General features: G+C 43.1%; 1 protein-coding gene across 1 annotated transcript; it reads left to right on the top strand.

The window, feature by feature from the left end:
• The first annotated feature begins 8,179 nt into the window (after positions 1-8,179).
• LOC105016829 (achaete-scute homolog 5) lies at positions 8,180-11,984 on the top strand. Its single transcript, XM_010880919.3, has 2 exons — positions 8,180-8,375; positions 10,776-11,984. Exon 2 carries the CDS (start codon positions 10,981-10,983, stop codon positions 11,623-11,625), a length of 645 nt encoding a protein of 214 aa, XP_010879221.1. The 5' UTR covers positions 8,180-8,375; positions 10,776-10,980; the 3' UTR covers positions 11,626-11,984.
• The last annotated feature ends 1,538 nt before the right edge of the window (positions 11,985-13,522 follow it).

Raw genomic sequence — 13,522 nt, 5'->3', positions numbered from 1 at the left:
CATATGGTTACTGTCGGGCTTTCCTTCTGTTTGCGCCCTGAGTCAGCCTCAGAACCATTGTCTGTGTCTGTCAATTCAGTGGATTACATATGATTTATGAGGGGATTTCATAAATCAAAGGCACAGTCGATGTTAAGGAGCTGCACCCAAATCTCTTCAGGGAGATCTCTGAACTCAGCACAACCAGGGAATGGGTGCGGGATGGGAAATCCATCATACCTGAAAGTAGGGATTCAAAAGTGTACCAATACCAATTAAACATGTTTCTAAAAAGCATTAGCTATTCTGTTTCCTGGTTAGGCAGGTCATAAAAACAACACAGAATAACACCATTCATTTTGTGACATTACTGACATAACCCTAGTTATTCTGTGACCCTTTATGACATAACACCAGTTATACTGTGACATTAATGATATAACACTAGTTACAGGGACCACTCAGGCTAGAGTGGTCCCTGAAGGGTACGATCACACCAGTGTGATCAGGCTAGAGTGGTCCCTGAAGTGTACGATCATACTAGTGTGATCAGGCTAGAGTGGTCCCTGAAGTGTACGATCATACTAGTGTGATCAGGCTAGAGTGGTCCCTGAAGCGTATGATCACACCAGTGTGATCTGGCCAGAGTGGTCCCTGAAGTGTACGATCATACTAGTGTGATCAGGCTAGAGTGGTCCCTGAAGTGTACGATCATACTAGTGTGATCAGGCTAGAGTGGTCCCTGAAGTGTACGATCATACTAGTGTGATCAGGCTAGAGTGGTCCCTGAAGTGTACGATCATACTAGTGTGATCTGGCCAGAGTGGTCCCTGAAGTGTACGATCATACTAGTGTGATCAGGCTAGAGTGGTCGCTGAAGGGTACGATCACACCAGTGTGATCAGGCTAGAGTGGTCCCTGAAGGGTACGATCACACCAGTGTGATCAGGCTAGAGTGGTCCCTGAAGGGTACGATCACACCCGTGTGATCAGGCTAGAGTGGTCCCTGAAGTGTACAATCATACTGGTGTGATCAGTCTAGAGTGGTGCCTGAAGTGTACAATCATACTAGTGTGATCAGGCCAGAGTGGTCCCTGAAGTGTACAATCATACTAGTGTGATCAGGCTAGAGTGGTCCCTGAAGGGTACGATCACACTGGTGTGATTGGAACATATCGTCAGAACGCATCATTACAACATCAAGGCACGAGTGACGCAACAACCACTAATCAGACCACACTTTTATTTATTCACATTTAGCTAAAACAGTGTTCATAACTTATAAAAGTTTGAAGAGGTACACCATGAAATCAACGAGGTAGCAAGCGTTCAAATCGGGACATGAAGGGTTGCTTATGTACTTATGTACTAACTAGTATGATCGCCAACACCAGTGGTCATATTTTGCTAAAATAATCTGACATAAAAACGAATGATATTACTGACTAGAACAATTTACCATATCCTGAGAGAGCTGACGACTGGTCAAAATCATTGTGTAAAAACTTTCTAGAAGTTACGTTACCCGAAGGTGGCTAATGTTTGTGGGTGCTGCCATGTTTGTTTAGCAACCAAAGATAAAGGTGATAAGATGAGTAACTCTGAGACTGCATGGTCATTTTCATTTGCTTGTCTTCCAGACAGAAGTTAATCTTTGGTCAGATATACCTTACAACTCCCTTACAGAATCCAGTACAATGTAAATAAATACGGCTGCGGATATAAACCGATATAGACAATAATTAGCTAAAATAGCTCAATGTAAAGTTAAAAAATTGGTCATTGGTCGTATTTGTCCTTTATGAAATATGCAAGAATCGGAATTCTGAATAATAACATAAATAAATGATTAACACACAACCTATTATTATAATTAACGTTTGTTTTATTGATAAAAGTGAAGCGTGAAGCGCCACAATACTCAGGAAAAGGACAGTATTTTTTATGGTTGGTCAATAATTATTCTGTATACATTTTAACAGTAGTTGGCTAATATCATTTTAACCAGTTGAAATCAGAAATTAGACACATAACTAGTAAGCAGTGTGGTGTTTTTGGACAGCTGTAGATGAAATGTATTGTGACGACATAACCTTATTCTAGAACTCTGGGCGAGTACTGAAATCACTGCAAACTCACACTGGGGTTAAGTGATATTTGAAACTTACACGTGAAATGTTTGGTGGAAACAGTAATGAATGACTGGTAGAAGAATGGCATGCTGCTACTCATTTATTCTAAGTCAGGAAGTGGTTTTCACCCCTTTCTTACATGCCCATCTCTTCATTGTTATCTCTCCAGTCTAGATGAACATTGTTATAAACACCACAGCAGGTAACCTTGGATAGTTTCTTTAGGAGCTGGACGCTTTGATGAGTTCCTATCCTGATGATGACCAATCATGCCCACTGGGTTCCCAGGTCCTTACTAACACATAACTACCCTATGATAGTTTTCTTCCATCTCTGATGAAATTCTTAAACTAGAAAATTCTGACCACCCAATAATCTGTCCGCATGTCCCCACAGCTTCTCCAGAGACGTTCTGCCATTCCTCACATCACCTCATTCCTGATGACTGCCTGCCTGACCCACCTGACCCACATGAACCCACCTGACCCACCTGAACCCACCTGAACCCACCTGAACCCACCTGACTCACCTGACACACCTGAACCCACCTGAATCCACCAGACCCGTCTGAACTCACCTGAACCCACCTGACCCACCTGAACTCACCTGAACCCACCTGACCCACCTGACCGACCTGAACCCACCTGAATCCACCTGATCCACCTGAACTCACCTGAACCCACCTGACCCACCCGAACCCACCTGAACCCACCTGACCCACCTGTACTCACCTGAACCCACCTGACCCACCTGAACCCACCTGAACCCTCCTGACCCAGCCAGCACATTTGGTTCCTTGTAAGTTGTGAAAGGCTTTTTGATTTCCAACTGCTTCTAAATGTTTCAACAATACCTTTATTTGCATGGCAAGCTTATTTTGGGTTAATGTAAAGTTGTGTTTGTTATTTTGGTAACACTTCATTCTGAGAATTATCAAAGTGTGTCTGTAGATGCTCTACAGATTATCTTCTGACTAATAGTAACATTTCAACGGACAGTCTTCTAACCCTAATACTTACTCTAACTTTAACATTTATTCTAACACTTACCCTAACCATAACCTATCACCTAAACCTTCGAAACCTAAACCAACTCTAATCTTAGTAAGCAGTTGCTTTTCAACAAAACGTTTTTTGACTATTTGTTGATACTATTACTATCTATAGAAAATATACAGATGAAAATTGGGACCCTCCAAAGTGTAACCTTTTCTATATTCCAAGGACCACAATGACACATTGGAAGTCATTTCCTTGCAAGCAAATTTACTGATAATATTAGTAAGATCCAAATCTATGGTCTTCTGTTTCAAAATATTACCTTATCTATAAAATAAATCTGTTACAAATTTTGAAATAATGCTTCATTTTATTAAGAAAAAAAGTTCAGACACAGAAATGTACAAACACTACAAATAAAAACATGAACAAATAATAAAAGCTTTTTTGTAATGTAATTTTTCCATTGCCAACTTCTGACACCCAGGTGAGGACACACATCTCTGCATGCTTGGCGGATATCTCAGCTTCCCCTCTTCAGGCCCAACCCGTACATACCATCCCAAACCGTCTGCCTTCAGCCTGAGTGGCCTCTTCAGTAGATAATCTCATGTCACTTTAAAGGCTGCTGAAGAACATTCTGGGCACCGTTACGGGCTCAGTTCAAACAGTCGCAAAATTTAACAAACATTCGCCCAAACTGAACATATCCCGACACTTGGCAGAGGCTTTCAGAAGGGATGGCATGTGAAATGTAACTAAATTGTTCAGACACCAAAGAGAGTCAGCCCAAATAATCTCTCCCACTAGCACCATTTTGCCCCCACAGCATTTAGGTTCTGGTTGTCCGAGGTTAAAACCCACTCAGTCTATGCGGACATGCCTATCCAGTTAAGTGAATATCCTAGCATCATTCCACCAGAGGGGAACTGTCACCTGCCATTTCCTAGCAGGCTGTTCTGCTGTTGTGCAGCCGCTCCGTCTCCACACGGAGCCCCAGGGGGTTTACTGATGGAAGGTGGGGACAGACAGGTTTGAGGGTGTGTCAGTGTTGGTGATGTGTGTGTGTGTGTGTGTGGTTGGGGGGGGGGGGGTCTGAGTGCTTCTGCTTGTCCACAGCTTGTCAGATTGACAGTGCTGTGGTCTGACCCCCCTTCAGGGTGTGTGTGTGCCTCTGTGTGTGAGGGCAGAGGATTGACTTTGAAAGGGCAACTCATCACTTCCTCTGAAACGAACACCTGGTTCATACCTCCAGCCAGACTGACAACCCTTCATGGAGGGAAAACATTTACGGGGCAGGTTGGATCAAACAGGTCTCCAAACCTGTGGCCTGTTGAAGCATTAGACCCGTAACCACAGGTTGTTTGTTTGCATCCTGGAGTCAACATGAGAAAAAAATCTGTCGCTCCACGGTTGATCAATACACTCAACCCAAAATTAAGTTTGTGGTCGCCTTCAATAATGGTTCCTACTTGGTCTTGATCCCTCTCTCCCAGGATGTTTCAGAGAGACTTAGCAGAGATTCCCAATTCACACACGTGAAACAGGACAAACACAGATCACCCCTTAAGACGTAATCTGGATTCTAGAACACACTATGCCGAACAACTCGGAAACACAAAGAACGGCCCGTTGGAGACAAATTGCGGCCCTTTAAGTGAGGATTATTGTTGGGAACCTCAGTGTGTGTGTGTGTGTGTGTGTGTGTGTGTGCGAAAAAATCTGAGAGGTGACTAGGAGTGTGTAGATGGCCAGAGAGGACAGCAGAGATGCTGACTGGCAGTAGGGAACACGCTTTAGAACCACACAGAACCCAAAGAGCCAGAGCAGGTGTGTGAACAGGGCAGACACCGTTCTGTAGGTTTGGGTGAAATGACGCATGTGTTGTGAAGCTGTCAGTTCCACGTCTCCACACTTCAGCAGAGGGGAGGACTTCAACGGCAGCCCTGCGGACATGCTTTTCCCACCTGAACCTCCTCCTCTGATTTCACCGGCCTGGGCACTTCAGCAGCCAAATAACAGATAGCCAGGCAGAAAATAAAGAGAGAGGGAGGGGAAGAGAGAGGGAGATGGAGATAAAAGAGAGGGGGGAAAATGAAAAATAGAATGAAAGAAAGAATGAATGAAAATAAACAGGCTGACTGTGTGTTTGTGTGTGTGTGTGTGTGAGTGTGTCAGGCGTGTGGTGGCCAATCCTTGTCGTATTTTGTTTAGTCTTGTTCCTCTGATGAGCGGATACTTGTTTTGACATCCGTCTGATGGTGAGAGACGCTCTTCACATCTCCGTCGCCCTTCAAAGTATTTATCCAAAACAGATGAGGTGTGTGTGGGTGTAGTGTGTGTTATGGCTGCTCTGACATACACTTAAGGAGTGCGACATAGATCTGATCTCTGAAACTATCTGGCACAACTGATCTGTCTAATTCTCCATATTTCCTGTACCTGTTGACTTCCACTTCCTGCCAGTCTCCCACAGACCCCTTTAGAGAGTGCAGAATATTTCCTGTACCTGTTGTCCTCCACTTCCTGCCAGTTTCCCACAGACCCCTATAGAGTGTGCAGAATATTTCCAGGGCTATCATGAAGCCTCTGAATCATGTCACCTTGAGTGCCAGAACACAGCAGCCACCATCAAGGAATCAAATCTCACTAACAACGTCATTTTTGATCCGTTCGTTTTTTGTTTCCTTTGTTTAATCTGTATTCATGAAGATGCGACGGTTGCTGACGAGAGTCAAACTGACGGAGTTGGGCTGTGGTCCTGATAGTGGTGTCGTGTGGCTCATAGTATTTGTGACTGTGTTTAGGCCTACACTGGATTGCTGCGGATCTCATCTCAGCTTTTATATAATTTGAGGCGGGGCGCTTATAACTGCAACTTAAAGAGGATACATTGATGTTGTTTTGAGGGGATGGCCATTTGAGTACACACCAGTCGCCATGGCGATGATTGATGTTTGGGGTCTGTAGAGTGTGTTGTCTTCGTTTGATGTGTGTGTGTGTGTGTGTGTGTAAGAGACTGACACGGCTGCAACTCAATCCCCCTCTCTCTGAATGTCTGCGGTTGGGTCTCTGGCCTCTCATGTGTAAACCTTTCGACTACGGAGATGAGTGCTGTTCTCTAATCACAGACAGCACATGCTCAGACCTGCCCGGGGACACTCTGCAAATCACATTTCCATTCAGTCATTTATATCATTTATATTCCTTTTAACTAAAAAAGAAATGGGTCATTAAGTGTAGAAGTGGCCCTCATTTTCCAAAACGGCACGTTAGGAAACAAGTTGCCCATGGTGTCCTGCTAACCATTGCAGAACCGACTACTGCTCACATTTCCAGAACAAACCGTCGCTCACATTTCCAGAACAAACCGTCGCTCACAGTTCCGGAAACAGTCTACCACTCACAGTTCCGGAAACAGTCTACCACTCACAGTTCCGGAAACAGTCTACCACTCACATTTCCGGAACAGTCTACCACTCAAAGTTCCAGAAACAGTCTACCACTCACAGTTCCGGAAACAGTCTACCACTCACAGTTCCGGAAACAGTCTACCACTCACATTTCCGGAACAGTCTACCACTCACAGTTCCGGAACAGTCTACCACTCACAAATCCGGACACAGTCTACCACTCACATTTCCGGAAACAGTCTACCACTCACAGTTCCGGAAACAGTCTACCACTCACATTTCCGGAACAGTCTACTGCTCACATTTCCGGGAACAGTCTATTGCTTATATTTCCAGAAAAGACTACAAATATGTAGTAGTCAATATGTGGTAGGGAACAATATGTGTTTTTAGTCTATAGTAAGTAACCTGATTTAATTTCCCTTCACAGTTAATGCATCCATGAAACAGGCTCAGGTTTGCCTGTACTCTCAGCCCAGTTTCCCTCATTATCATGCCATGTACAAGAACATGGTCAAATACTGTATCATAAATCAGCTGTGATGAATAGATAATCATACTGTGTACAGATTTTATTTTTCAGATTTTCCATATACCTAGAAAATGCCATAGTTTTAATTTATTCTTCTTGACTGAATCCACAAGCATGTTGACCTCAGAAATCTGGTGTCTCTCAATTCCACAAAATTAACAAAAGGTGTATTTTATGAAATATGAAATCTTAAGTTGATGTGATTTTCTTCTACTGTCCTGCTTATGTAGATGCATACAGATTCAGAACACATGATAACAATTGGACTTCATAAAGTTGTAGAGCAGAGTTTGGCAAAAAAGTGTTTAAACAGCTGAATATTGTTAATGGGGCGTTATTAATGGTCTTTCTTCTGGAATTTAGCAAAATGGTTTGGTGTATGTTGTTCGTAGAACCAGTATAAATATTTTAGTGACTTTAAAAAACTGCAAGCACTGTAGCAGGTAAGCCAACTCTATCATTTAATGGTATTTGCATTCTCTCTGTTTAATTAATGGACCAACATTTGACATTGCGGGGAACAGGAAGAGTGTGCCTCCTGGAAGGGGGATCCACCCAACGACATCCTTCATTTATGAGTTATGCTCCATGATTTCTATATGGCTCTACCTAAATGACTAGACTGTTTAATCATGGTTGGAAGTGGTGGATTAGGGATAGGAAACAGCAAACAGTCATTTCCAGGATGCATCTCTTTGATTCTGCTCTGAACCTGTAAACCTTGCTATTACAGCAACTGACATTTAGCGGCAGATTGAACAGTCCCTTCCTTCAAGACAATGAACAACAGAGATAAAGTATGATCCTTTGTAGTCAGCACAATGTGATTATCGTACAGACAATGCTTACAGCAGCTGACTCAATCAGCAATATCAATATTTAAAAAAACACTAATCAATAGCACGCTAACAAGGCTTTTTTTTCTCATCACATTGCAAAGCATGAAGTGGTCTGAGAGATCGCTGAAGTCCGACTTGACACCGCTGCGTTCAGGTCAGTCTCCTCAGTTATGTCAAACTATAATTAAATTCTCTAATCAAACATCGGGAGTGGGTGTGTTTATAAAAGAAATGCCACACCTGAGGTACTCCCTCACACTACAAACAATATCTTCATCGCGGTTGATTTCCCACCCATGTCTTTGTGGGCGGGGAGTCCTGGGCGACTGCAGGTAAGAGCTGGGGTCTGACAGTACCAGAGGGAGAGGACTCCACTCTACAGACCTCGGAACACCTCGGAGGGGCCATCTGTCTCCTCCCCGAGCATCAGCCGGTCTGCTTCTAAATGTGGAGAAACCTGAATATCACCTGTTCATCCGAAGGTAAGGTGGAAAATGTAGAATGAACACATCCGCCGTGGAGAATTTTGTTTGGGTAGTTTGTACAAAATAAAAATAAATGCAATGAACTGTGACATGTAAACAATGTTGAGTGGAGATTTTTTTGCAGCCAGTAAATATTTACAGTAAACCTATGTATGTACCGTAAACCTAAATATGTACAGTAGCCCTAAAAATCTACATAAGACATAAAAATGTACCGTAAACCTAAATATGTACAGTAGCCCTACAAATCTACATAAGACATAAATATGTACCGTAAACCTAAATATGTACAGTAGCCCTAAAAATCTACAATAGACCTAAATATGTACCATAAACCTAAATATGTACAGTAGTCCTAAAAATCTACAATAGACCTAAATATGTACCGTAAACCTAAATATGTACAGTAGCCCTAAAAATCTACAATAGATCTAAATATGTATCGTAAACCTAAATATGTACAGTAGCCCTAAAAATCTACAATAGACCTAAATATGTACCGTAAACCTAAATATGTACAGTAGCCCTAAAAATCTACAATAGACCTAAATATGTATCGTAAACGTAAATATGTACAGTAGCCCTAAAAATCTACAATAGACCTAAATATGTACCGTAAACGTAAATATGTACCATAGCCCTAAAAATCTACATAAGACCTAAATATGTAAAGTAAACCTAAATATCTACATTAATTAACCACAGTAGAACTAAATAGACCTGAATATGTACTGTAAACCTATTCTATATTAGACCTAATTAATCACAGTAGAACTAAATAGCTACATTAGACCTAAATATGTACAGTAAACCTAAATATCTACATTAGACCAAAATAATTCACATTAGACCAAAATATGTACAGCAGACCTAAATATGTACAGTAAACCTAAATATCTACATTAGACCAAAATAATTCACATTAGACCAAAATATGTACAGCAGACCTAAATATGTACAGTAAACCTAAATATCTACATTAGACCAAAATAATTTACATTAGACCAAAATATGTACAGTAGACCTAAATATATACAGTAAACCTAAATATCTTCATTAAACATAAATAATTTACACTAGACATAAATATCCACAATATACCAAAATATCTACAGTAGACCAAAATATCTACAAAAACTATCTAATATTCCTTCTATTATTATATGGCTGTCTGTGAATCAGATTTTTACATTGTACTTAATGCTTCAAAACCTCCGCTCTTCTGTCTGGTTCTGTGATAAATGGTGAAACATAAATAGAAGAATACGAATCTGCTAACACGTCAACGTCCACACATGTCCATTTTATTCAACCTTTCAAGTAATTTAGAAGACTTCTGTTCAGTGACACACACAATGGCAAAAACTAGAGTACAATTACTAAATGATGTTTCTGATTGTAAGGCATCCCTGTACGTTGGGTCAGCTAAAGAATACGTGTCATTGTTCAACAAACTCACGGTTATGTTTCGGCTAAAGGACAGTGTGTTAAATAGCAGTGGCAGGAATCAAACCCTTGCTTTGGTGGTATATGTGTACTGGAGGACAAGGCGGGGACGACTTAGCTACTCTAGGTTACCGATTTAGATTTTGAGAATCGTTTCAAGGTTGTATGTTTGCATGTACATTGATAGGTGGACTCAGCGTGTCAGTGGGTTTGTTCATTTCACCTGTCAATGACATGTAAAACACTTCTCTTTTAAATGCCTAAGTGGTTCAGGTAGACATTCCATTATGTTCAGGAAACCCGACACTGTCCTATAGAAAGGGGAATTCCTCTTTTCTCTCTTTTTATCTCTTTCTGTCTTTTTCTGTCTTTTTGTTGTCTGTTTCCGCCTCTGTGCGCAAGAGCCAAGGATGTATATATTTGAAGAGAATAAGAGACTGAAAGGAGAAGAGATGGGGGGAGAGAGGGATGGAGAGAGGGAGAGAGGGAAAGAGAAAGGTAGAAGACAGAGAGGGGAGAGAGAGAGGCAGAAAGGGAGGAAGAGAAGAGAGAGAGGGAGAGAAGAGAGGGAGGGATGGAGAATAGAGGGAGGTGATGGGGATTAGAAGATATTTGAAGATTATTGAGGGAAATTACAGTTCTGCCCACAATATTAACCCTTTCATGTGTTCACTGTTGCTTCTAAGATCAATTGAGTTCAGATTTAAAGTCATATTGTAGTCTGGAATGTGCATACTGTCAGGGCAATTCCAAAAAAGACCATCTGATTTTCGTGTAACTGGAAAAATCCTCAAAAGCAGGTAATCCCATAACTCTGAACTTCATAAAGCCTCATTTCATCTTTACAGTGATGCAATAATCAGCATTATCCTGGGATACTCCTGTGTTTGATGAGGGCGTCTCATTTAACCAAGCTCCAAACTTTCATCCTGTCTTAATTCGTGTCAACAGATCTACAAGCGGAGAGCAGAGGAGACTGTTTGAAGATGGGGCTCCACCCCCTTTCTCCCTCTACGTGAGGGGAGCCAACTTACCAGACACTGGATATCACCAGTTCAAGAAACAGCCAAAGCCAGTCAATCACACTCTACTCCGATTCCAAGTCCGGGGACTTGTCCAAAGGGGATCATCCTCCCTGTTCCTCAGCACCATCACCATGAGCGCCACCTTCTCACACCCCTTCGTAGACCAGCGGCCCACATACCTGGACAGAGGCACCAGCCTTCCATATGGACTGTCTCCCTCTAGTGGTCACTCTGAGAACCGCACCCACTCCCACCACCTCCACTCGGACCCGATGTCCCACACCGTGCCGTTCCTCTTCTACCCGACCGCCATGGACCCGGGAGGCCTGTACGACGCCTCGTTCGGGGGCCACGGAAGCCCCACTCTGCTCCCCTACCTGTCTCCTTTCCACCACGGCCGCTTCGGGGTCTACGAGTGCCCCTTCGAGCCGGCGTTCATCCAGAAGAGGAACGAGCGGGAGCGTCAGCGGGTGAAGTGCGTGAACCAGGGCTACGCCAAGCTGAGGGACCACCTGCCGGGATGCGCCAGCGAGAAGAGGCTCAGCAAGGTGGAGACACTGAGGGCGGCCATTCGGTACATTAAATACCTGCAGGGGCTGGTGGAGGGGAAGGGGAGGGAGGGCCGTGAGGCGGGACAGGCGTGCCACATTTCCAATTCTGCTCCCTGTAGGACAGAGGACTCGGGCAACAGCGACGGGGGATCGCCGCACTCCCTCTCCGACTCCCCTTCGTCCCCGGGGGCAGACTGTGGGGAGACGGAGGGCCCTGGCACCTAGAGGATCATGGGTGGGGTGGTTTGTGACTGCGGATGGACACAATGTGAAATGAGGTTAAGAGATCCCCGTCTCTGTGCTGACTGAAACGTTCCAACCCTGAGCAGGGGGATGTATAGAGCAACGCAAGAGTCTCTCCTTAATACTGGGCTGTGCAACGGCCGTTGGTCTGGGTTTGTGCAAATTCAAATGCTGTACGAAACATCTTTTGAAAATCGTATCTTGTCACGGCATAGTCACTTTTGATGTAACACATCAACGTCAATTCAATGGGTTGTCAGTGTTCACTGTACTTCGGAATGAGAAACCGATCGTTGTAGCGACAAGTTACTGTTCTGTAATAAAACAATGTAGTTCACCAAATAAACAATAAACATGTTATTACAGTGCACAGCATCTTCATATATAATTTCGAGTGTGATATCGAGTGTGACAACTTTTTAAAAGAAATTAATAATTTCTGTTCTTCCATCCTAATGAAGATTCTAAAGGAACACCTGAAAGAAAAAGTTGTTTTGATCGGACAGCCATGGTGTTAATCAAATTATTGGATTAGTAATAATAGTTTGGCGTAATTGTGCTCATTGCCCTGACATGGTTGCTTTGTTTGTGTTTTATCTGTACAAAACCTCGTCATATCATAAAAAAACATCGGGAATGACAGAGCACAAATTGACACCATAAATAGTACTTGTTTCATTATAAGAGTCACCAACTGTTCACATGGATCTCACTGGCAATAGGTCATAGACACGGACACATTTGCCATCATTGAATCCATTTCAAGATGGTAACTCTACTCCCAAACACACATCAGAGGTCACTGAGGGCTCGGTCAGCCAATAAAGAGACTCCTTCATTCCAGTGTTAGAAGCCAGGTCTATCTGTGTCAATAACAAGTATTTAAGTACAGCCAATCTGTTACCAATCCTGTTAAACAATGGCACAACACTACTACAGGGCCACAAGGCGGACGACGACACAGCATTCGCCTCGCACTTTCTGCAAGTAAACGTTCTGCCAACGCGCTCGTTTTTTCTATCCTAATGGGCACCGGAAAACCCAAAATCTATGCTCCCGATCCTTTTACTTGAGCCGATCCAAACCATAACTTTAACCCTAATAACGCAACATTTAAAATCATCTTAGCCCTACCGCCTAACCCCAACCTGTAATACCTAAACCTAAAAGCACTCACAATTATAACGGTAGGCCACATTGGGAGTTTTACCCTAAACTAACCCCTAAGCTGGGTATCAGATTTCCCCTTGTGAAGAACTGCCAAAAACGCTTGCGGGGACACATTAGTCAAGTTTTCCTATCTTTATGGGGACTACACAAAAAACACAGTCACACAGACACACCAGCAGAAACACACAAAGACACAAGCCCAGACACACCAACACAGACAGACCAACAGAGACACACAAACACAGACAGACAAACACAGACACACAAAGACACAAGCCCAGACACTCCAACACAGACAGACCAACAGAGACACACAAACACAGACAGACAAACACAGACACACAAAGACACAAGCCCAGACACACCAACACAGACACACAAACAGAGACACACGAATACACGAACTCAGACACACCAACAAAGACACACAGACACATCCACACAGAGACACAAACACACACCCGAACTACTCACACCTCTCCTATAGCTGTGCCCATGCCCCCACCCCCAAAGCCGAATGACATACATTGTCTATTTATTCTCACCACTAACCAACTGTTCCTCTGACCAATGCTTTCAGATCTGCCACCTCAGAGAGAGCGAGAGAGAGAGAGAGAGAGAGAGAGAGAGAACAACTGTGTGTGTGTTAGAGAGAGAGAGAGAGAGAGAACAACTGTGTGTTAGAGAGAGAAAGAGGGAGGGAGCAAGA

This window comes from Esox lucius, chromosome 17 (assembly GCF_011004845.1).
Source record: "Esox lucius isolate fEsoLuc1 chromosome 17, fEsoLuc1.pri, whole genome shotgun sequence".
NCBI lineage: Eukaryota > Metazoa > Chordata > Actinopteri > Esociformes > Esocidae > Esox > Esox lucius.
The sequence above is the reverse complement of the archived record's forward strand: the minus strand, read 5'-3'. Positions and strand labels throughout refer to the sequence as shown.